The sequence below is a fragment of the Pleurodeles waltl genome, chromosome 9 (genome assembly GCF_031143425.1).
Source record: "Pleurodeles waltl isolate 20211129_DDA chromosome 9, aPleWal1.hap1.20221129, whole genome shotgun sequence".
NCBI lineage: Eukaryota > Metazoa > Chordata > Amphibia > Caudata > Salamandridae > Pleurodeles > Pleurodeles waltl.
In genome coordinates, this window is record NC_090448.1 from 1,151,716,725 (window position 1) to 1,151,739,085 (window position 22,361).

Genomic DNA, 22,361 nt, shown 5'->3' on the forward strand with positions numbered 1-22,361 from the left:
CATATGACTCAGCAGGGCTGTGGTGCAGGATCTCTGTCTATAGCAATCTACTATGACCTTGGGGATCTTTTCTGTGATGCAGGATCAAAGTTGATACTAATGTGCTGCGACCCGAGGGATCATGTGCCTCATCCTTGCTCTGGTGCAGTGTCCCTTGCTCTACTTATATATTAGGGATCCTCAAACACGGGTCCAACTCCTGCTGCGGTGCAGGGCCCCAAACTTTGCTAATTTACTAGTTGTCCTCAATCGTGTGCCCCACCCCTGCTAAGGTGCAGGACCTCTTGCTCTACTAATTTAACTGGGGTCCTTGATTATGTGACTCACCCCTCCTGTGGTGTAGGTTTCCATACTTTTCAAATGTACTAGGTGGTCCCTATATTACATGTTCCACTTGCGCTGTGCGGTCCCTAATTATATTAATGTATCAGGAACAAGGGGATCATATGCCCCACCTTTGCAGTTGAACCTTTGTTATACTACTGTAGTAAGTCTCCTGAATCGCATGTCCCTTCCCCACGCTGCAGTATGGGATCACTATCTATCGTTATTATTGTATTGGGACCAATCGGAATCATTGTTCTCAGTGCCTGCTGTGGTGCAAGGACAATCACTACATACCTGTGAATCTATCCCACATGTGCTTCTTATGTTTCCTTTAGACTATATATGTTTACATTATTAACTGTCTTAGGTCTTGGGTTTTAACCACACCATTTAATATTTGCCTAGTACTCGACAAGACAATACTCCAGATAAATCCACCCCAGTGATGTGGACAACTGTACCACTACTTGGTTATAACCCCGCCCAGGACACACAAGCATTTGGCTATAGTAGAGGGCATTTCATATACAGATGTACATAGCATTCATAAGGAGCAGACATACTTTTTAGGTAGCTTGACTTTCTTCAAATCTTCTTCAGCCGACAGGTTCAAGTGTACAATGTGGCACCCGAGGGCTAGCAGAGTTCTGAGAAGGAAACACAGAAAATGTGAGCAGGGTAAATAATATCAAGACCCTTGCAGTCATAGTTCATCTCTTTACTTTCAAGTGGAGCAGTTACAAAGGATGGCAAAGGGACCCTCTTAAGGTTGCTGGGTTGCTCTGTATCACCACAGATCGCATTTTCCAGTCTAATCACTCCTTCTCCAAATCACTGCCACGTAGAAAGGTGAATCAAACCAACCCCAAGGTTGGAAACTACTGTCCCTGGTGACATGGAGACAACTGGTAAACTTACATCTGCTCCCCTGACGAGACAGAAGGCCATTTTTAGGTCGTGCATACCAGACAGCGCAAGCTCTCTGGCTGCAAAAGATCTATTGGCAGCTTACTAAGGACTTATAGTGGGCCTCAAGCCTGTCTATTGCTTACCATTGGTTGGCTTTATTGTCATTTTCATTTGCTTGCATCTTATTCAATGGATTGCTGTTTCCATCTTGTGTTTGTTCTTCCCCTAGAGCATAGCCTATTTTCTAGTGTTCTTCCACTGCTCTCCTTCACAAGACTGCATGTGTTTTGCAGCTGTCTCCCTCCCTCCTCCCGCTCAGTACTGCCTTTTCTCCCCCCCTGCTGCTCTCTCTCATTTTTTTTACCTTAAGCACTCTCTGAGTACGTATGTTTTCCAGCTTTCTCCCTTGTATGCTTCCCTACCTCCCACTTCATGTTGCTCTCGCTTGTCTGTGTGCTTCTTTCATCCCCGGACTGTTCTTTCTGTGTTTGTGCTTCTCGTCCACCACCTCGCCCCTCTGTGTTGCACTCTCTCTTGCTCAAATGCTTGTGTGGTATTCTCTCCTTTTTATGTTTCTCCCCCTCCTTGTGCTCTTTTTCAGCTTCCTCCTCCATCACCCCCACACCCTGGTCATACGTTAATTAAGTTGGCGCTTTTGAGATAATAATATTTTTCATTTACTGATCCAAGTAGCATCAAGCACTTTGGATCTGCAAGTAAGAGACTGAAGCAAATGGAGTCTACATCATCCCGCTGGAGTGCGTATATGTTCTGGCATGTGTCATACGACAGTGGAATTATGTGACCGCCGTAGTGCCAAAAGCTATTGGCAAAGCCAATGCTTGCTTGATTTCTAGGGATGTGATTCAGTGACTAGAGTAGATTAAGCAGACTTCAGACATACACTTGGCTAAAACAAATGCGGCAAAGTAACAATACTCCCTGTAGGAAGCTGGCCTGGTGTGTGGTGGACACCTATGGTTTTGGCACCCTATACCAGGTCCAGGCAACCCCTATTACTGAATGAAGACAGTGTCTACGAAAATAAGTTACTTCCCTGTAACTGCAATTCTTCAGTATTGGTATCTTTCATAGATTCACATGCTTGAATCATTCTTCGTCGTCGAGACAAGAGTCCCCAGTAACTTAATAAAGCAGTATATATATATATATATATATATATATATATATATATCACTATCATAGGCTATAATGGCAATGAAAAAGGTCAGTTTAATAGCCTATCCATGTCCTTTTTCCAAAAAGGACCAAATTTGAACTATAACCAATCAGGTGACAGTACCCTGTAGAACACTCCCAGTCCCTCAGATTTTCAAGCACAAGTGGGACTAGATAATCCGAGCTATAAGGGGAGCCTCTCTGGGGAGGAGGGTGGGTCGCATGTGAATCTATGAACGATACCAATACTGGAGAACTGCAGTTACAGCTAGGTAACTTATTTTCTTCTCCAGTATTGGATCTTTCATAGATTCACATGCTTGAATCAGAATAGCAAGCAGTTACTGTATTTGTATATCTTATAGTATTAGCGCAAATAGTGGATGGTGGGTAGAAAATATATACATGACATCCATATGTAATATAATAAATGTATACATATATACACATCTTACATTAAAATCTGCATGAATATATAAACACATGGAACCAAAAGAGGCTCCCCTTAATGAAATAAGTGGTATAGTAAAACCAATCCAACCGCTGTATGATTGTGCTGCGCTGATTCATAATAATGCTGCATGAATAATATGCACACTTTTCCAAGTCGCATCAGGGCATCTTCTCAAGAGGTACTTACGCAAACAAAGTAGTTGAAGTGGAACTGACCCAGTTGAAAGCACCCTACTTTTCCCTGTGAGGGGATTGCTAGTCTGAGTGGCAGAAGTGGATTGCAGCTGAAATTCATTCATCGATGGTTGCATTGTGACTGGAGCACCCTTACGAGTGTGACTATCCAGTCCAACAGTTGGTCAGTTCACGTGAGCTATTTAGTGCGATATAAGTAGAAATTTCAGGTATCACTTGATACCTAGAGCAGTGGTTCTCAACCTATGGTCCGGGGAACACTGGGGTCCGCCAAGACTCATCAGGGGGTGTGACTGCTTGGAAAATTTAATCATATTAACAAATTAGGTCCCCAGCTACATTTGGGGGACGGGGCGGGGTCCCTGGGTTCCAGTACTGCTAAAGTGGGGGTCCACAGAAGTCAAAAGGTTGGGAACCACTGACCTAGAGTATGAATATCCCTCTCAGCTGGTGATGTTGAATTCAGGCGAGAAGACTGAAATATTATAGGCTCATTGAAGCAAAATCTGAAGGAACCATGGGAATAAATCTGTGGATTGGTTCAGAGAAGAACTAAATTACCTGTGAGACGCAAGGCGGCTTTTGTGTTGAGAAAGCCTGCATCTTCTCTACCCTACTTTTCGAGGTCAGCACCTGTAGCAAGACGACCTTCCATGTGAGAAATATGAGGTGTGCTTTGGGAATGGGTTCGAATTAACTCTTCATGAATTGAAAAAGAAGTATGTTCAAGTGCCAGTCCGAGGAAGCAGCCCTTTCTGTGAGAAAACACTGAATAAATCTTTCATGAATTGTTTGATGATTCTACAAGAGTAGAAAGTAAAAATGTGATGAACAGCTATACCTTGATATTGCTGTAAGCTGTACCTAAGGTTAGTTATTTGCCCGATTATGCTAGTAGAGGATGTAGGTTTGGTTTTCTGGCACCACAGGCAGAAACTTTCCCATTAACGTTTACGTGTCCTTATTGTGGCCTCCTCCTTGACTTGGAGAGAATACACCTGCAGTCCTGAGGAATACTGAGATCTTTGATTGATGGAGTTTAGGAGCTATGCGAGAAGTCAGGTCAGGATGAAGGGCCTGGCCTTTGTTTATCATCAAAGGTTTACAGAATGTTGGTAGCTGAATGTGGTTGTATTCTGATAGCAGGAGAAGCTCAGTGAACCAATGCTGAACTAGCCACCTGGGGGCTATCAGGACAAGAGAACACTGCTTTGCTTTTCTCTTGGTGAGAATCTTTGATATTAAAGATATTGGGGGAAAAGGTAGATATAGATCCTGGAGCATCTGTCAAAAAGGCATTCCACCAAGATCCTGGATGTGGATGCCAACTTGCATAGAACTGGCATTTGCCAGTTTTGTTTGTTGCAAAGGGATGTAGAGACAGTTTTCCCAGAACAAGAAGATCATGCTTAGAGCCAAATTATCGAATTCTCCTTCTTGGAGGCTGTTTCAAGTTTTGATTAACCCGCCTGCTATGAGATTTCTAGTCCAGGGACTATGTTCAGCCCAAAGAGTTATCCTGTGTGTCATTAGCTGACACCAAATTTCCTGGTCTTCCTTGGACAGCGCCAAGAATCTTGTGCCACTTCGTTTATTCATGTATTGCATGCTGGTAGTACTGTCCTCGCGAACACCGAAGACTCTGCTACATTGGCAGGAACATTTGGAGACCGAACAGCTGGCTTTGAGATCTAGGTAAGTGATATATATGCTCTTCTGGAGCAGAGACCACTTCCCTCGAATTGAAAGTTCTGTAGATGACTGCGCCAGCTTTCCAGGGAAGTATTTGTAGTCTGAGACTACCAGACTAGAGCTATCACCTATGTGAAAATTCATCAGGCCCTGAAATTATTTGTTTGATTGAATCTATTGTTTTTGTAGCTGCTACTGCAAGGCATTCATTTTCAGGTGTACAAGAGAGATCCTATTGATCACTGAGGACCTGACGCCCAAAAGCTAACTGAACAGAAAGTATCGTCTTTGATGAAGGAGTTGATTATCTCTGATAAGTCAGAAGGAGACAGCCTATGAAACAACTTTAGGCACGCCTCTGTGGCACTGGACACTTGAAATGTCATTGGTGCTTTTATCAACGAGTTGTCGAAATTGGGGAAACCCTTCCTGAAAATGCTGATCTGAAGCCAAATAGAAGAACTCTGCTAAGTGGGAATACAAAAACAAAAATATATATATCCTGTGCTGAAGGAGACCATATAAAAGGATTGTTTCCGGAAATACTTGTTAATTTCTGGAGGTGTATGATTGATGCATATTAGTCTGTTTTCTGGTTTATGAGGCAAAACCAAGAATATAAACGTCTTTCTTGCTGAGTATGTGGGTTTCTCTCTATGGACCCTTTGGTCAGAGTAGCTAGCACTTCCTTCCGAAGGTAGATGGCAGAATCTGGGTGAACCGCAACATATATCTATATGTGACGTGATCCAGGACTTATTTGTCAGATGCTATTTTCTGCCATAGATGACAACATTTTTGTAACATTTTTTCCCACTGGATGGTGTAATTAGCACCAAAACATTGTCACTGTAGGTAAGCAAGCCCAAGTGCTACTGAGAGGGTTGCTAAGTCAGATACTTATCAATAGATAATTGCCTTTTTTGGGTCCCTCTAAAGATTGTTTAATTCGAAATTGTAATGCCCCCAAAAGATCATTTAGTGTCAAGAGTCACCATTGACTGTTTGCAAGTAGTCGTCAACATGCATGGCAACAGAGTTGGCATTGCACTATAAAATATTAGATATATTTGTACAGACACCGGCCACCCACACGGCCCTCAAGAACGCCATCCACAGGCACCACCAGCTCATCCGGACCGCCAAGAGATCCTCCTTCAAGGAACGCATCGACAACAACGCACACAACACCAAAGAGCTCTTCAACATTGTGAAGGAACTCTCCAACCCCAGCTCCAGCACCAATGACTTCCCACCTTCGCAAGACCTCTGCGACTCCCTTGCCACCTCGTTTCACTGCAAGATCACAGATATCCACGCCAGCTTCAACACTAAGACCTCACTGGCAGTCGCCAACACCCCAGACTCACCGCCCTATTCCCGGCAAAGGTCATAGAGAAGATCGTCAACAGGCAACTGACCCACCTCCTTGAGGAAAACAACACTATGGACACGTCCCAATCCGGTTTTCGCAGAAACCACAGCACGAGACCGCCCTCATCGCCGCCACCGACGACATCAGGACCCTTTTGGACAAAGGCGAGACAGCAGCCCTCATCCTCCTGGACCTCTCAGCTGCCTTTGACAGCGTCTGCCACCACACCCTACGCACACGCCTCCACGACACAGGGATCCGTGATAAAGCCCTGGACTGGTTCACCTCCTTCCTCACAGGCAGAACCCAGAGAGTCCACCTCCCTCCCTTCTGATCTGAAGCCACCAAGACCATCTGCGACATGCCCCAAGGATCTTCCCTCAGCCCGACCCTCTCCAACGTTTGCATGGCACCACTCACCAACATCGCCTGATCTTACAACCTCAACATCGTCTCTTACACCGACGACACCCAGCTGATCCTCTGCCTCACCAAGGACCCCGCCACCGCCAACCTCCACGAAGGAATGAAGGCCGTCGCCAACTGGATGGAGAACAGTCACCTAAAACTGAACTCGGACAAGACAGAGGTCCTCATCCTTGGTCCCACCCCCTCCGCCTAAGATGACTCCTGGTGTCCGACCACGCTGGGAGCCGCACCGACGCCCACCAACCATGCACGCAACCTGGGTTTCATCCTAGACTCATCGCTCTCCATGACCCAACAAGTCAATGCTGTCTCATCCTCCTGCTTCAACACCCTCCGCATGCTCTGCAAGATCTACAGGTGGATCCCCAATCAAACTAGAAGGACGGTCACCCAGGCCCTCGTCAGCAGCAGACTGGACTACGGTAACGCTCTCTATGCGGGAAACATGGCCAATTTCCAGAAAAGACTGCAAAGCATACAGAACGCCTCCGCACGCCTCATCCTCGACATCCTCTGCCGCAGCCACATCACAGCCCACCTGAGAGACCTACACTGGTTCTCGTCAACAAGAGGACACCTTCAAGCTCCTCACCCACACCCACAAAGCACTCCACAACACCGGACTAGCATACCTCAATGAACGACTGACCTTCTACACCCCGAACCGACAGCTCTGCTCTGCCGACCTCGCCCTCATTCCACACATCCACAGGACAACAACCGGTGGCAGATCATTCTCCTACCTCGCCGCCATGACCTGGAACACCCTCCCCATCCACTTACGGCAGACCAAGGACCTTCTGACCTTCAGGAGACACCTCAAAACTTGGCTGTTCGAGCAGTAGCAGCTCCCCTACCCTCCCTCCCCCTCAAGTGCCTTAAGACCCTTGCGGGTGAGTAGCGTGCTCTACAATTGTACTGATTGATTGATTGATTACCTCAAATTTTAAAATTTTGTGGCCTTGACCCGTAATATCCAAGGACCACAGACCCTGCCAGTTGTGGGAATACTATTTAAGCTTTATCTATAGCACAGTCTATGCTGACATCTCACTCCACTACAGCAGCATTTTTTTTCCATCTTCCAGCAAATATTTTATTTATGTGGCCATGTCTGACCACATCTGGTGGCTATACCTGCCCCATATTACCAGTGAATTGGTAGGCCGTACAGTAGTCTGGACGTAGATGAGAACGTGTCCTTGCTGGTTAGGCAGAATTATGAATCATAGGGTTTTCCATTATTGTAATTCCTACTAGATATATGAGCAATTGGAATAGGTTTTACAGCTTTCCTATTTAAATTCATGAAGAAAAAACAAACTCATTTCTTGTTTGCTATAGAAAACTGGAAGTGTTTGGTCACTCGCTCTGAAGGGTATGGAAACCCCCAAAATAAATCTGGTGGGGAAATCCACGAATTGCAGCTGTAATATGCTCTGAAGCTCTAGTATGAGATACAAGGACCTGACCCATGCTCTGTAGTTGGAGGTGGAGTGGTTTAGTTGCTCCATATATTGCCCCTCAATATACTGACTGTTCAAGACATGCTCATATTGGTATGTCAATGCTTGACACTAAATTATTCTGGATTATGGGTGTTTTGCTCTTGTTGACAATTACGTGTTTTCATCTTAATTTGTACTGTGATCAAGTTTGACGAGGCGGATGTAAACGAGGCCGTCATCGACAAAGCATACAGAGACAAGGCCATCGTAGATATGGTTCCGTAGACTAGGTCATTGTAGGCAAGGCTGTAGTAGTAGACCATCAGAAGTGGCTATCGCAGATGAACATCGTAGATGAGATTGTCACAGATGACTATCATAGAAGAGGCCGTCGTATATGACCGTCGTAGACGATCATCGTAGATGAGGCTGTTGTAGATGACCATCGTAGATGAGGTTGTCAAAGACTAACATCATAGATGTGATTGTCGTAGGCGACCATCGTAAATGATAATACCATCATAGATGAGCCTGTCGTAGACAGCCATCATAGATGAGGACGTCATAGACAACCATCATAGATGAGGCTGTCCTAGATGAGCATCGTAGATGAGGCCGTCGTAGACTACCATCGTAGATGAGACCTTCGTAGGCGACCATCGCAGATGAGACGGTCGTAGGCGACCATCGTAGATGAGGTCTTCGTCGACGACCACAGTAGACGTCCGTCGTCGAAGACCGTCATAGACAACCACCGTAAACGACCACCGCGGACTACCACCGCTGACAACCACCACCGCCGCAGCTGACCACTGCCGACGACCGTCGTCTACGACCACAGCAGACGACCGTCATCGACGACCACCGTAGACGGCTGTTATAGATGACCACGGTAGATGACTGTCGTAGACGACCACCGTAGATGACTGTCGTAGACGACCGTCATAGATTAGGCCATAGTAGATGACCATCGTAGATGAAGCCACCGTAGATGAGGCCCTTTGTAGATGAGGCTATCACAGATCACTGTAGATGACGGTCATAGACGACCACTGTGGATGACCGTCGTATTCGACCACTGTAGATGACTGTCGTAGATGACCGTCATAAATTAGGCCGTGGAGGACCATCGTAGATGAGGCCCCCGTAGATGAGGCCCTTCATAGATGAGGCCATCATAGACCACTCTAGATGACCGTCGTAGACGATCACTGTAGATGACTGTCATAGATGAGGCACTCATAGATTACCACCGTAGATGAGGCCATCATAGACGAGGCCCTTCGTAGATGAGGTAATAATAGACAACATTGTCTTCAACCACCTCGAAGTAATTCCAGTGAATGAGGATTTTACAGGCGGTTTTCAGACGCCCCATTGTAAGGTTATGAGGGTCTCTCTGATGTATTGGCAGAGTTGAAGATGGAGTTAAGGGTCTTTTTTCAATTTTTATTTCTTTGTGAGAAGTGCCTTATGGAGACTCATGGTAAGTCTTTTTATGGCTTTTCTGCGTGCCACCTGGAGAGCCTGGTGCAACATCTCCCTCTGACCTCTCCTGTGAGGTGAAGGAATGCTCACTGTCCTCATTATTAGTGACAGATTTAAGATTGTGTAATCCCAGCCAGTAAAAGCTTCATCTTTCAGAACGTGAGAGTTTTTGAGAGTTTTTGAGGATAAACATATTTATATAGTCTTTTACCTTGTTTACTGCTACTCTGACATATTAGTGCCAGGGCTAGAGAATTGAAACAGGAAATATAATCTTGGATGATCCAAAAAGAAGTAAAAGCTGAAGAACTGAGCAGAGCTCAGGGGGACTCCCTTCACATGACGTGCGGTAGAAAATCTGAGGGACTCAGCCTCTGTTGGGAATGTTCTAGAGGGTTCTGTCATCTGATTGGTTATAGTTCAAGTTTGGTCCTTTTTTTAAAAAGGACATGGATAGGCTATTAAACTGACCTTTTTCACTGCCATTATAGCCAGTGATAGTGATATATATACTGCTTTATTAAGTTACCGGGGACTCCCATCTCGACGACGGGGAATTATTCAAGCATGTGAATCTATGAAAGATCCAATACTGGAGAAACTAGATTACTTATAGGCAGTCGACCAAACCGGAGGTAAGTAGTATACACTATATATATATATCAGAATCATCAGAAATTAGCTTAGAAAACAACAAGTATTGGCAACAATTGTAGAAAATAGCAAGAGCCCTAGGGGAGGGCCAAACCATATAATAAAATAGTGTAATGTGAAGTGAAGTTCCCCACCCAAGGATATGGAGTAGTTAGAGGGGAGATCTTGGGACCTCAAGAGGGGAGTACCTTAGTGATCCCCAGCGACCAGGAGAGCAAAGGTAAGTACCTGATCTTCCCAAGGACTAACAAGAGGGCTTAGAAAATGGATTGTGCAAGAACAGGACCAGACCAGAGGCACCCAAAGGTGGATTCTGGAAGAAGTGGACCTGCAAAAGAAGGGGGCAGAGTACAGTCCACAATGGAGTGTCCAGTCAGGGCAGGAGCCACTACCCACTCTTCTGTGGATGAAGATCCGAGTCAACAGGGAAAGGAGAAGACCAGCTGTGGAGTCCAGGAGATGCAGAGGAGTCCTTGGAGTGATGCAGATAGTGTCCCACGTCATTTATCGGGTCACAGATGGTCAGTGGTTAGGAGAACTAACAACACGCCTTAGCAAATGCAAGAGAGGGCAAGAGAAGAGTTGCAAGACTGAAGAGGACCAGCAAGGCCCAGGGGACTAGGCCCTTGGAGGAGAGACTGGGCTGACCCTCAGTAGTCAGAAGAACCAGCAGAAGTAGTCACAGCCCCCACAGGTAACCCACTGGCAGCAGGCACAGTAAGTTGCAGCGAGGTCCAATCAGCACACCTGGAGAGGAGTCCCCCGTTGCTAGAGCAGGAGAGGAGAGACTGTCCTTGAAAAGATGAAGTGCTCGGGCCAGAGCTACTCAGAGCCTGAATGTCCTTTGGAGCAGTAGACAACAATCTTTAGTTGCTGCAAGGGTCGCGGTGCACAGGAGAGGCAAGGGCTTACCGTCTCCCAAGATGGACAGCGGGCAGAGAGGACCAAGGGGACCACTCCAGACCACGACCTGTGATGCAAGATCCACACAGCTCCAGAGGAGAGCAGATCCATGCAGCAGGGCGCCGCTGCTGTAGGTGCCTGCAGATACAGGGGAGTGACTCTTTCACTCCAAGGGAGATTCCTTCTTGCTTCTCAGTACAGCTTAAGTCTTGCCAACCGCAGACGATACAGAGCTGTCGAAATGTTGCAGTTGCTGGAAGGACCTGGGGAAACAATGTTGCAAGGCAAGGTCATCTCGGGAGTTGCAGACTTCTCAGGTTCTGAAGTGTCCAGTTGCGGTTCCAGTGGCCAGAAGCAGACGATGCAGAGGAGTCCTGGTGGAGTCTTGCATGCCAAATCTGGGGACCCTAACCCTAAAAGGAGGATTGGTCACTTTGCATGGTGACCACCTATCACAGGGTGTCACTGACGTCACCTACCTGACCTGCCCACCCCATTGCTCCCAGGGGCCTCTGCACATCTTGGTTTCAAGATGGAAGAATAGATTGGCCACCTGGAGGAGCTCTGGGCACCACCCCTGGGGTGCTGGTGGACAGGAGAGTGGTAACTCCCCTTTCCTTTGTCCAGTTTCGCCCCAGAGAAGGGACCGGGAAACCCTGAGCTGGTTCAAACTGGTTTATGCAAGGAGGGCACCAAATGTGCCCTTCAAAGCAAACTTGGGGCTTGGGGAGGCTACCCCTCCCAAGCCTTCTAACGCCTATTTCCAAGGGAGAGGGTGTTGCCTCCCCTCTCCCACAGGAAATTATTTGTTCTGCCTTTCCCTGCCTGAGCTGGTCAAGCAGCAGGAGGGCAGAAACCTGTCTGATGGGCTGCAGCAGCGCGGGCTGCCTGGAAAACCCTGGAAGACTGGTAGGAGCAATACTGCGGGGTCCTCTAAAGAACCCCCGGAGTGCATTGAATCATACAGCCAAAGCTGGCATCAGTATTAGGGTATGATTCCCATATGTTTGATAACAAATGTGCCCAGGTTCGGAGTTACCACTGTGTAGCTGGAGACAGGTAGTCAGTGACCTGTGTCCAGTACAGGGATAAAATGGCTTCCCCGCACTTACAAAGTCCAGTGCAATGGAAATGGAGGTCGTAGGGGAACCTCTGCTCATGCAGGGGTACCCTCACACACAGGGACCTGTAACCTGCCCTCTGAGTTAGGATGGTCTACCATAGTGGTGACCTGTGGTGAAAGGGTGCATGCACCTTTGCACGCAGGCTGCAATGGCAGGCCTGCAGACACATTTTGCATGGGCACCCATTGGTGGCATGATACATGCTGCAGCCCGTAGGAGACCAATGGTGTCCCAATGCCCTGGGTACCTAAGTAACTAGGACCTTATAAGGGGACACCAGTATGCCAATTGTGGAGTGCAGAAAGGTCCAAGGTAAGCAAATTTGGAGGGAGAGAGCAAAATCACTGGAATCCTGGTTAGCAAGATCCCAGTGAAAACAGTCTAAGCACACTGGTAGCAGGCAACAAGTGGGCATAACCATGCCAAAAAGAGGGTACTTTCCTACACTCCCTAATTGCGTATGTAAAGATAGGTGGAAAAAAACTGCCTATTGGAGTACTATGCTCCTCCATGTCTGAACGTAAGATATCTTAAACTATCCTCACAGCAGCCATTGAATAGTCACACACATAACATCTCATAGGTTTTGCACAATGTTGTCACACTGTCTCTCAGGGAGGGACAGAAGGCTCAATGTGACTCTTACACTTCTCTTGTGACGTGGCATCATTGATATCGTGGACTCCTCATTTAATTGTTCCTGTATCAGAGCATTTCCAGCCCGGGCTTGTGCTACATATAACTGCTATCAGGTGAGTTAGTCAGTCATTCAAGAAAAACATTATTTCAGCCAAGCAGACCATAAAAGTCAATATACAGTACTACGAAAAGTATGAATAAAATTAATAAAATGTCATTAAACACAGTTTAAATCAATACATCATACGTATCCATAAGTAACCTAAAAATTGTCGACCTAAAAACAATATTTCATAAAATTATTTTCAAGAATGTAAAAAACAAAATTGTGCCAAGCTAAATCTAGAGACATAAATAAATTCCTAAATATTAGATACAACACGGGTCACAAAAGTGAAAGTGCCATCAGCAGGTGTCCCCCAAAGATAGTTAATTTACCAATAATTTTTCAGGCTTTCACAACAGAGGAGATAAAACGATACACAGTGGCACAAACTAGATCTGTTTGCAACAATTGAAGGTAAGTCATTGCTTCCTTACAATGCCTAATATTTGAAGCCCTAAGTAATGTGCTTAATATACTCATTCGCTGCTCATAATGTAGCCGACCAAAAGAAACATAAGCAGCTGTGATTGAGGCGTATGGGAATCACATGGACATGGTATTAGGTCCTTGGTAGTGTACACTTTCAATGGATAATCCACCAAAAGATGAGCCAGACCTAACCAAAACCTAACTAGATAATACCTATGGTCCTGTGGCACTCTTAGGTAGGTATTGCTCAACTTTGGGGATCATGCAGAGGGGAAGATAAGCCACCACCATCCTCTTAACTCAATCATTATCCCATCTTTCTTCTCTTAGCCAAATTGTTACTTTTATTTCGGCCAATGTACTAATCGATTTGTTTATGGACCGTGGGTTCGTAGGTAGCTCAGATCTATTAATGGCACCTAAAGTTTCCTTCACAAACATGAGCCATTTACATTTATGTATCCGATCAAGATTTAGATAATCTAGGATCAAAGTCTGAGCTAATGCCGCTTCGGGCCTCATCCATACTGAAAGTGACAGTGATTTAGGGGCCAACTTAACTGTGTCCTCCAAAAATGGGAGACCTAATTCCTCATGAACTATGATAGCAGGAATACTACCAGGGAGTAACAACAATTTCCTAAGAATGTTGTTCTCACTTACCTGTAGTGAGAACATATCACTATACCCCCACACATAAATGGCAATAGAAATGGACCTGGCTTTATAAATAGTGATAAATGCTTCAAGTGGCATTGATGCTAGTCTAGAAGCAAACCTACCTAAGGATGGCACCGCCTGCTCATACTGGATGATTTTAACAGACTTAAGATGGCCCCCGTTTACTTCTATTGTCAAAAGGCACCCCTAGATAGGAAAATGTGGGCACACATTTAAGATAAGTATCCCCAATATGGAAGGGGACAATTCTACTTTTAGTATGTCCAGAGACCAGCGCATAGGATTTTGCCTTATTGGTGGAGAGGCCCAGGGCAGACAAAGTCCCCAAAATTATCAATCAACTTCTGAAGGCCTCTACCAGGCTGTGCCATAAGAACGTAATCATCAGAGAAGAACAGGATGGTGATGTGTCCCTATTTAAGACGTATCTGCTTCAACCTTCACTAAAAAATCCTCCAAATCAATAATATAAAAAATGAAAAAAGGAAGACAGGGCACACACCTGCCTGTCCCCCTTCCCATTCTTAATAAAAGGTGTACACTACCCTTTGGGCCCATATCTAACCCTCGCTTCAACATCACAGTGCAAGTGTGCCAAGGTATGAACTACTTTAGGATTCGCACCTTGACTGATCAGCATCTCCCATAGTTTGTTCCTAATAACATTGTCAAATGCTGCACTGAGGTCCATAAACGCCAGGTAGAGACACCCCTTCCTGGCGCTTACATACTTCTCCATCAGCAGGTGGAGGGCCAAACGATGATCCTGAGCGCCTCAGAATCCATATTGGGCAGATGACATAATGCAATTATTATTAGCCCAACTTTCAAGGTGGTCCTGGAGGATTCTACCCAAAACTTTAGCAGTGGCATCAATGAGAGATATGGGGTGATAGCAGTAGGGGTCATTATGATCATGTTCTTTTAATATCGGGACAATAGTTGCCCTTGACCACGCTGCATAAGGAGTACTACTAATAGCACTTTTGAAAACATTTAATAAAATTGACGCCAAGAGCTCAAGGTTACCCTTAAAAAGATCGACAAGGACCCCATTGGGACCTGGGGCTTTGTTCGAAGGAGACTGCTTAATAGCTGAGATTACATCTTTAAGATTGATAGCTAGCTCATCGCTAGCTTCTGGGTTAGGTATTTCAATAAAACATCCAGATGCACTCATATACCTTTGTAAGATAGTCTATCCAGAGATACTCCGGAATGGTAACATCTGTCCATCTTTAGTATTAGGTGTGGAAAAGGGGGAATTGACCACCAAAACTGTGATGGGTCTTTTGCCGCAGCAGCATGGGCCAACTTCTCCCAGGCCTCCCCTCTAATTTCAGTTTTTCTCAACCTAATAGCTTCTTTATAAGCTGACCTACGTTTCTTTACTTCTACTGGGATCCTAGGATTGTTTTTCATAGCCCGAATCAGGTCTCCATGGGCTCATGAACAGGCCTTGTCAAACCATTTGACAGGCCTGTGTGGTTAAAGATCTAGTGGTTAAGGACAGAAGTACCTTGGTTCACGCACAGATGTCTGTAAAAGCGTCCAACACCAAACTAGGTTTGGGGTTAGTTCTAAGGCTAATCCTTATTTCCCCCCACCAGTTGAGCCAAGAAAACCTCGGGATCAACATCCCACCAATTTCTTTGCACCCCCTTATTTCTCGTATACTCAATAGGGTATTCCATGCTTTCGCCACAAGCACCTCACTAGACCAACATAAAGGCTAAGCACTACCGATTATGGTCACTCAGGGTGTTATCCAGGACCTGAAAATCGATAACATTATCAACCTAAAACTTGGATATAGCAACAGTCAACTACAGATACTCTGCCTCTCCCTGCATATGTTGGCTGTTGGGCAGCGTGTTTTAGCAATAATTCAGTGCCCAAAATTAATTCATATACCCTCAGAAAGGTTCACTTGGGGTAACTTTAGCAACCCAAAAGGATGATGGATGGAGTGCTGAAACTTTTGTGATATTGCCTTGTGCACCCTAAGTGGCTAGGGTATGCCCAGACGTGGGTCCCTTGCTTGCAGCACCACTGGATTCAAGCTAGCCTGGCTGATGAAGGGTGATACCCAGAAACCGGTACCAGGATGCTTGAACCCTGTCCAGGGAGGACCTGGCTTGGCAGTTTGGGCTGGACTGCTCCCATTGTGAGCAGGGTCAACACTGATTTGCATATAGCTGGGCTCGAACTGGGGTGACTTGGCAAGCAAAATAACGATGGATTAAACCCAGATCAGTGATCGGGGGTGAGTGTTTGAAAAGTTTCAACAGTCCGTCCATCATTTTATTTTGGGTTAATAATCAGAGACACCCCGTTTCTATCTGCCTCTTTGCCTCTAATACCTGCAATATCCCAAAACAGTATGTTCAGATCAGGAGAGAGCCCTCTACTAGTTTCAGGGTATCACCCATCCTCAGCCAGGCTAGCTTGAATCCAGTGGCACAGTGAGCAAGGGACCCACGTCTCGGCATACCCTTCCCACTTGGGGAAACTTTAGCAACCCAAAAGGATGATGGACGGAGTGCTGAAACTTTTGTGATACTGCCTTGTGCGCCCTAAGTGGCTAGGGTATGCCCAGAAGTGGGTTCCTTGCTTGCTGTGCCACTGGATTCAAGCTGGCTTGGCTGATGAAGGGTGATACCCAGAAACGGTACCAGGAGGCCTGAATCCTGTGCAGGGAGGACCTGGCTTGGCAGTTTGGGCTGGACTGCTCCCATTGTGAAAAGGGTCAAGACTGATGTGCATATAGCTGGGCTTGAACTGGGGTGACGTGGCAAGCAAAATAACAATGGATTAAACCCAGATCAGTGACTGGGGGTGAGTGTTTGAAAAGTTTCAACACTCCGTCCATCATTTTATTTTGGGTTAATAATCAGAGATACCCCTTTCTCTCAACCTCTTTGCCTCTAATACCTGCAATATTCCAAAACAGCACGCTCAGATCAGGAGAGAGCCCCCTACTAGTGTTAGCAGCTGAAGTTCCATTAACTAACTCACAAGAATGATTCCTAACAGCTTGCCCTTCCAACAGGGTGATAGTGTGACATTCCCTCCTTACTGCCAAATTTGACAGTGATATACTGAAATTGTCACTAGAGGTGATATCACCCATACAAGTGCCCAGCTTGCCCTCGCCGCCAACCCTGCTTCTACTTCTGGTGCTTAACGGAACAATCTCATCCACCTCAGGGAGTCAATATACCTCCTCTAGTGTGGCATAACTGTGTATTGGGAGGGCAACGTTATTACTTCAGGGTGCATAAACCCTGTCACACAGACTAGGCTGGTGAAAAAACCCCAGAAGAACAGCTTGGATACTGTGTAGGATGTCCTCTTGGTCATTAAGCTTATCCAAAATCCACCCCACCAAACATGGATCGCAGAAATTAACAACCACACAATCAACAAGCGCCCTCTTTGGTATGTGTGCCACCCAGCAAACCCTCCTTACACCAATTATGCTCCTAAAAAGCACATAACTGAAAATACACAGAAGAAAACCACTGTATAATCTTATTCTTCAATTGATCATCCTGTTCCTTTGGAACAGGGGATAAAATTGGGACATTCTTTAGAACAATTACATGAGGCTAACTATCCGGTGGGAGCTGTAACGCCTGTGCATCTCTAGTATTGGCATGAAAGCTAGGCTCCGGGTTTAACACACTGGGTGAAATGTCCCTCACATTCATTTCTGTCAGGACCAGAGGCTCCGATTATGCTTCTCTTTCTATGCTTTTAATTTTTAGCAGCCAATTAGAAAACAAAACACCACATAGTGTGACACAGCATCACAGGACCACCATAGAGCCTAACCCTATATAAGCCCCTTAGGGATACAACTCCTCCACTGTCTTTGCTGCTTCGTAGCCAGTTAAGTGTCAATTTATATTACTTATGTGTTTATTTTTGATGCGGGACGCGCGTTTAGAGCGCTTTGTGTATTTCAATTACCGCTCCCTGGCGAAGCGCTCCTGTTCAAACTTGGTGATTTACGACCAGACGCTTCCCATCTTTATCCTGCGTTCTTTGCACGCATCCTGGTTGGGAGCGTTTACCTCCCCGCGAGGGTTCCCTTGACCCTTGCCTTTTATTATCTGTGGAGCAGGAGGGGGAGAGCGAGGACAGCGCGTCTTACTTGACACGCTGTCCTCTTTCTATTTTTGGTGTGCCTGCTTCAAGCTCTTGCTTGAGTCTGAATCTGTCAGCTCATTCCCCTGGGGCTAGGAACACGAGAGAGATGTGTGTTTCGTCTCTTACAGGTTTTCACCTCTGCTCTCAGTCATACACCCGATTGTCTGTCGCATTTGGGCTGTAATAATAATAATTATCAGGCTTTGCCTTTTTGGAATGCCACTTTAGTAGTGGAATATCCTCTATGTAAGCAGGCCTCCCTCCACTTTTTACTGTTGGCTTGGGGCCTTCCCTGAGCATATTAGCCTACCTCCCCACTTCATTTGAAGTTCCTATTGGCAGTTCCTCTGCCCATTTTAAAACTCTTACCTTTGGTGACCTGACATTTTACGCCATGGCTGGCTATGAAGTAGAATTGGGAGAAGGTATATTTTATGATGACTCTGTGGGGTTGTTTGAGCAAGACCTGGTCTATGCCCTTGATGCTGGTGTTTGGCACAATGTCAATGTGGCCTTGGCCCAAGCTATTCAGCCGATTAAGCATCACTTATTGGATTTTGCTGAGCAGCAGGGCTGGGTCCCGCAGTCTAGCAGCCAGGAAGAGCTGCTGTTTTCGTAAGATCCTACCGACTCAAGTTCTGTTGCAAACCCTCACCAAGCTGATTTCGAACAACTTGTAAAATCCTTGAATAAACATCATGGTAACTCATCCTCACAATCGCTTCAGAGATGAGAGTAAGGGGGATTCAGATTCCTCGTCTTCCTCTAACAACCTGGATAGGGACTCGGATTCTCCTCCTCGTAAGCATAAGGCTAAATCCCGGCATACTCAAGCATCTTCTCAACTCTTGAAAGTACTTACTTTTGAACCAGAAGATATCATTCATCCTAGGTCTTCCTCCTGGACTCCGCCTTTGGAAGTAGCCGAGTATGTTCAGGCACACATTTGCCATTGTTTTGATTAAAATGTACGGTCTCGGCTGAGAGCTGAATTTCCTACACCTGATTTTCCCTCAAAAGTTACTGAGACTCTGGGGATAGACCCCATCCTGGTAACCTATCTTAAGAAATTCTCTAAAGACCCTAAAAAGGGCACTGATCGTGCCTGGCGAGGTTGTCAGGACAAACTCCTGGATGTTTCAGGCCCTCTTACCAAGATTTTGGAGCTAGGTTTCAAGGCTAAGGCATCAGGTACTCCTGTAAATACCCGACGTTCTGGTTGGTTGGGCCCAGAGGGCCTTATGCCTTCTGGGAAACGTAAACTGCCCAATATCCAGTGAGCAACGGCGCTCAATTTTAATCAAGATGGATCCCAAACTGGCTGATCTGGCCTCTTCTGAATCAGGTCCTTTGGCGCAGTGGCTAAATTTTGGATCTCCTTTTCTCAAGGAACTAAGTTCGCCACCTCTTATGCCAACCTTGACAAGGCCAAAGGCTCCATAAAGAAGGATCTTCACCCACTTTTTTCCAGGGCCGGACGCTATAGAGGGCAAACCTTCAGCCATAATTATTAAGGCCCCCGTGAGGTTCCTACCAACACCCCAGGGGGGATATCAGGATTCCTCCTCCACCTTCCACCCCACCAGGTCCCGTGGGGTTCGCAATCGATTCAGGAGAGGAAGATCTAAGGGATCCAACACTACCTATCAGGAGCCCAGTACTACAGGTGAGACTCATTTGATTTTCAGAAGTAATTCTGGGGGCAGGACAGCCTTGTTTGTTCGCAATTGGCAAAAGACCACACAGGACCCCTGGGTTCTAGGGTCTATTCAGGGTTTCAAACTGGAATTTTACGATTCTCCTGTTCAGGGGGTATTTCCCAAGGAAATGTTTTTTTCCCTACAGGATCAGGAGTTCATCTCTCTGGAAGTCTCAGCACTTCTATCCAAAGGGGCCATAGTGGCCGCCTCTCCTCATCCTCACGGTTTTCTCAGTCCGATTTTTCTGGTAGAAAAGAAGGACGGCGGTTTCCGTCTGGTCCTAAATCTAAAAGATTTCAATGGCTGGATCGTTTATTGCCACTTCAAGATGGTGGACATAGACTTACTAAGGGACATCCTAAGAGAAAAAGATTGGATGGTCCGCATAGACTTAAAAGATGCTTACTTGACCATTCCCATCTTTACTCCTTATCGGAGATTTCTGCAGTTCCTATGCAAGGCTGTTGTTATGAATACAAGGTTCTTCCTTTCGGCCTGTCATCAGCACCTTGGGCTTTCACGAAGGTGATGCACCCAGTAGCGGAATAGCTTCGGGCCAGAGGGGTTCTTCTGCTCATATATCTCAATGACCTTATCATGTCTCAGTGCCCTCTCCTTCTGATGACCCATCTGGAGTGGGCGATTTCCCTCCTTCAGGATTTGGGCTTCGTCCTCAACAGTCAGAAGTCCATCTTGGTTCCTTCCCAGAGGTTGGAATTTTGGGTTTTCGTGTAGACTCAGTTCTAGCTCAATTGATCCTTCCTTCTTCCAAAGTCCACAACATAAAGAAGGAATTGAGGAGATTGTGGTCCAAACAGATGGTATCTGAGGTGCCTAGCTAGGATGGTGGGCCTCCTTTCCTCGTCCATTCAGGCTATATTTCTGGATCCTCTTCGTTACCAGGCCCTTCAGCGTGTGAAGATCTCCCATCTTCAGAAGGGTCTCAGCTATTCCGCCCTAGTTCCCCTCTCATTTGAGGCCAGGACCGAGATCTGTTGGTGGCTCAATCATATGGATGCTTGGAATGGCAGAGCGATCTTTGGCTTGTCTTTGGAGATTGTAATCGAATCCGATGCCAGCCGCTGGGGCTGGGGATCTCGCTGCGGCTCGATAGTCACAGGTGTTGTTGGTCGAGGGAGGAGTTGGACTTTTATACAGTGCTTAATTTGTAAATAAAAACATGCCGGTGCCCAAGACCCTCCTCTTAAACACTCAGCGACTGTAATTAAATGTGGGAACACGGAATACTGAGGCAGTGTAATCCTGAAGCCATCTCGGACATCTTCAATCCATATAAAGCCACTAGCTGCCCCTTCAGCTCACTCTTGCAGTTTACTATTTTCTTCCTTTGTGAAGCTTTTTAATTTTTCCCTTTCTCTGTCTTTCCCATATGTGTCTTTTGCTCGCAGCATTAGCCAGAAGAATAAGCCCCGGCCCTCAAAAATAAGTGCCGGTGCTCAGCACCAGGAACAACAAGCATAAATAAGCACTGCCTTTATATAAATTGCTTGGAACTCTTGGTGAATTCCTTTGCGATTCGCAGTCTTTCTCTAGAGAAGTCGAATTGTTGCATCCTTCTCTGGATGGACAACATTTCGGCGGTCCGTTATGTCAACAGGATGGGCGGAGTATCTCCTGGGTCAAAGCAATACAGTGGCCGATAGGCAGTCTTGTTGCCTTCGAGACTTCAGCGATTGGACACTTCACCTGAGAATATTTCATTCTCTTCAACGTTTGTGGGGTCTGTTTGCAATAGACCTCTTTGCGTCTTGCCTCAACCCGTAGTTGATTTGCTTTTTCAGTTGGTGCCCAGAGCCGGAGGCTCGGGCAACCGATGCATTTCTGCAGACCTGGTCCCAGTTTCTGGGATTCGCTTTTCCTCCATTCATGATGATATCAGAGTTCTGACTCAGGTTCGTCATGAGAGAGCAGAACTGGTGCTTGTGACTCCCCTCTGGAGAGCTCAAGCTTGGTTCCCTGTAGTTCTGGAGATGGCCTGCTCCCCTCCAGTTATTCTTCCGCATCGTTGGAACCTATTACTAGACCTGCTGGGTCTTCTCCATCCTCTAGTACAATTGCACTCTCTGACTCTGGTGGCTTGGAGAATGCCAGGGAACGATGGTCTCTCCCAGGCCTTTCGCGCAAATCTCATGATTTTATCAAGAGGTCCTGGGCCCCTAGCACTCACAAGTGTTACGCATCCGCTTGGAGGCGTTGGTGTTTCTTGGTGCAGTATACGATGTGTTGATCAATTCTCAGATGACTGTTCTTTGATACTCAATTTTTTGTGTCATTTGCCTGCTTTGGGTATGGCCTACAGATCTGTTAACTATTACAGATCGGCCATCTCAGCAGGTCATTTTCCTACAGAATGAAAGCCTATTGGTGAGCTTCCGATTGTGTGTAAACTTCTTCGAGGGATTCGTTTTTCTAATCCTCTTCAACCACGTTATTCTACCCTTTGGGATGTTAACA

General features: G+C 46.1%; 1 protein-coding gene across 9 annotated transcripts in view; it reads right to left on the reverse strand.

The window, feature by feature from the left end:
• The window catches only part of RYR3 (ryanodine receptor 3), a 1,450,647-nt gene that overhangs the window by 999,119 nt on the left and 429,167 nt on the right, over nt 1-22,361 (reverse strand). For all 9 annotated transcript variants that reach the window (XM_069208992.1, XM_069208994.1, XM_069208991.1 and 6 more), the window contains one exon: nt 891-974. In XM_069208992.1, the coding sequence (XP_069065093.1) occupies nt 891-974 (84 nt within the window). The remainder of the gene's footprint in view (nt 1-890; nt 975-22,361) is intronic.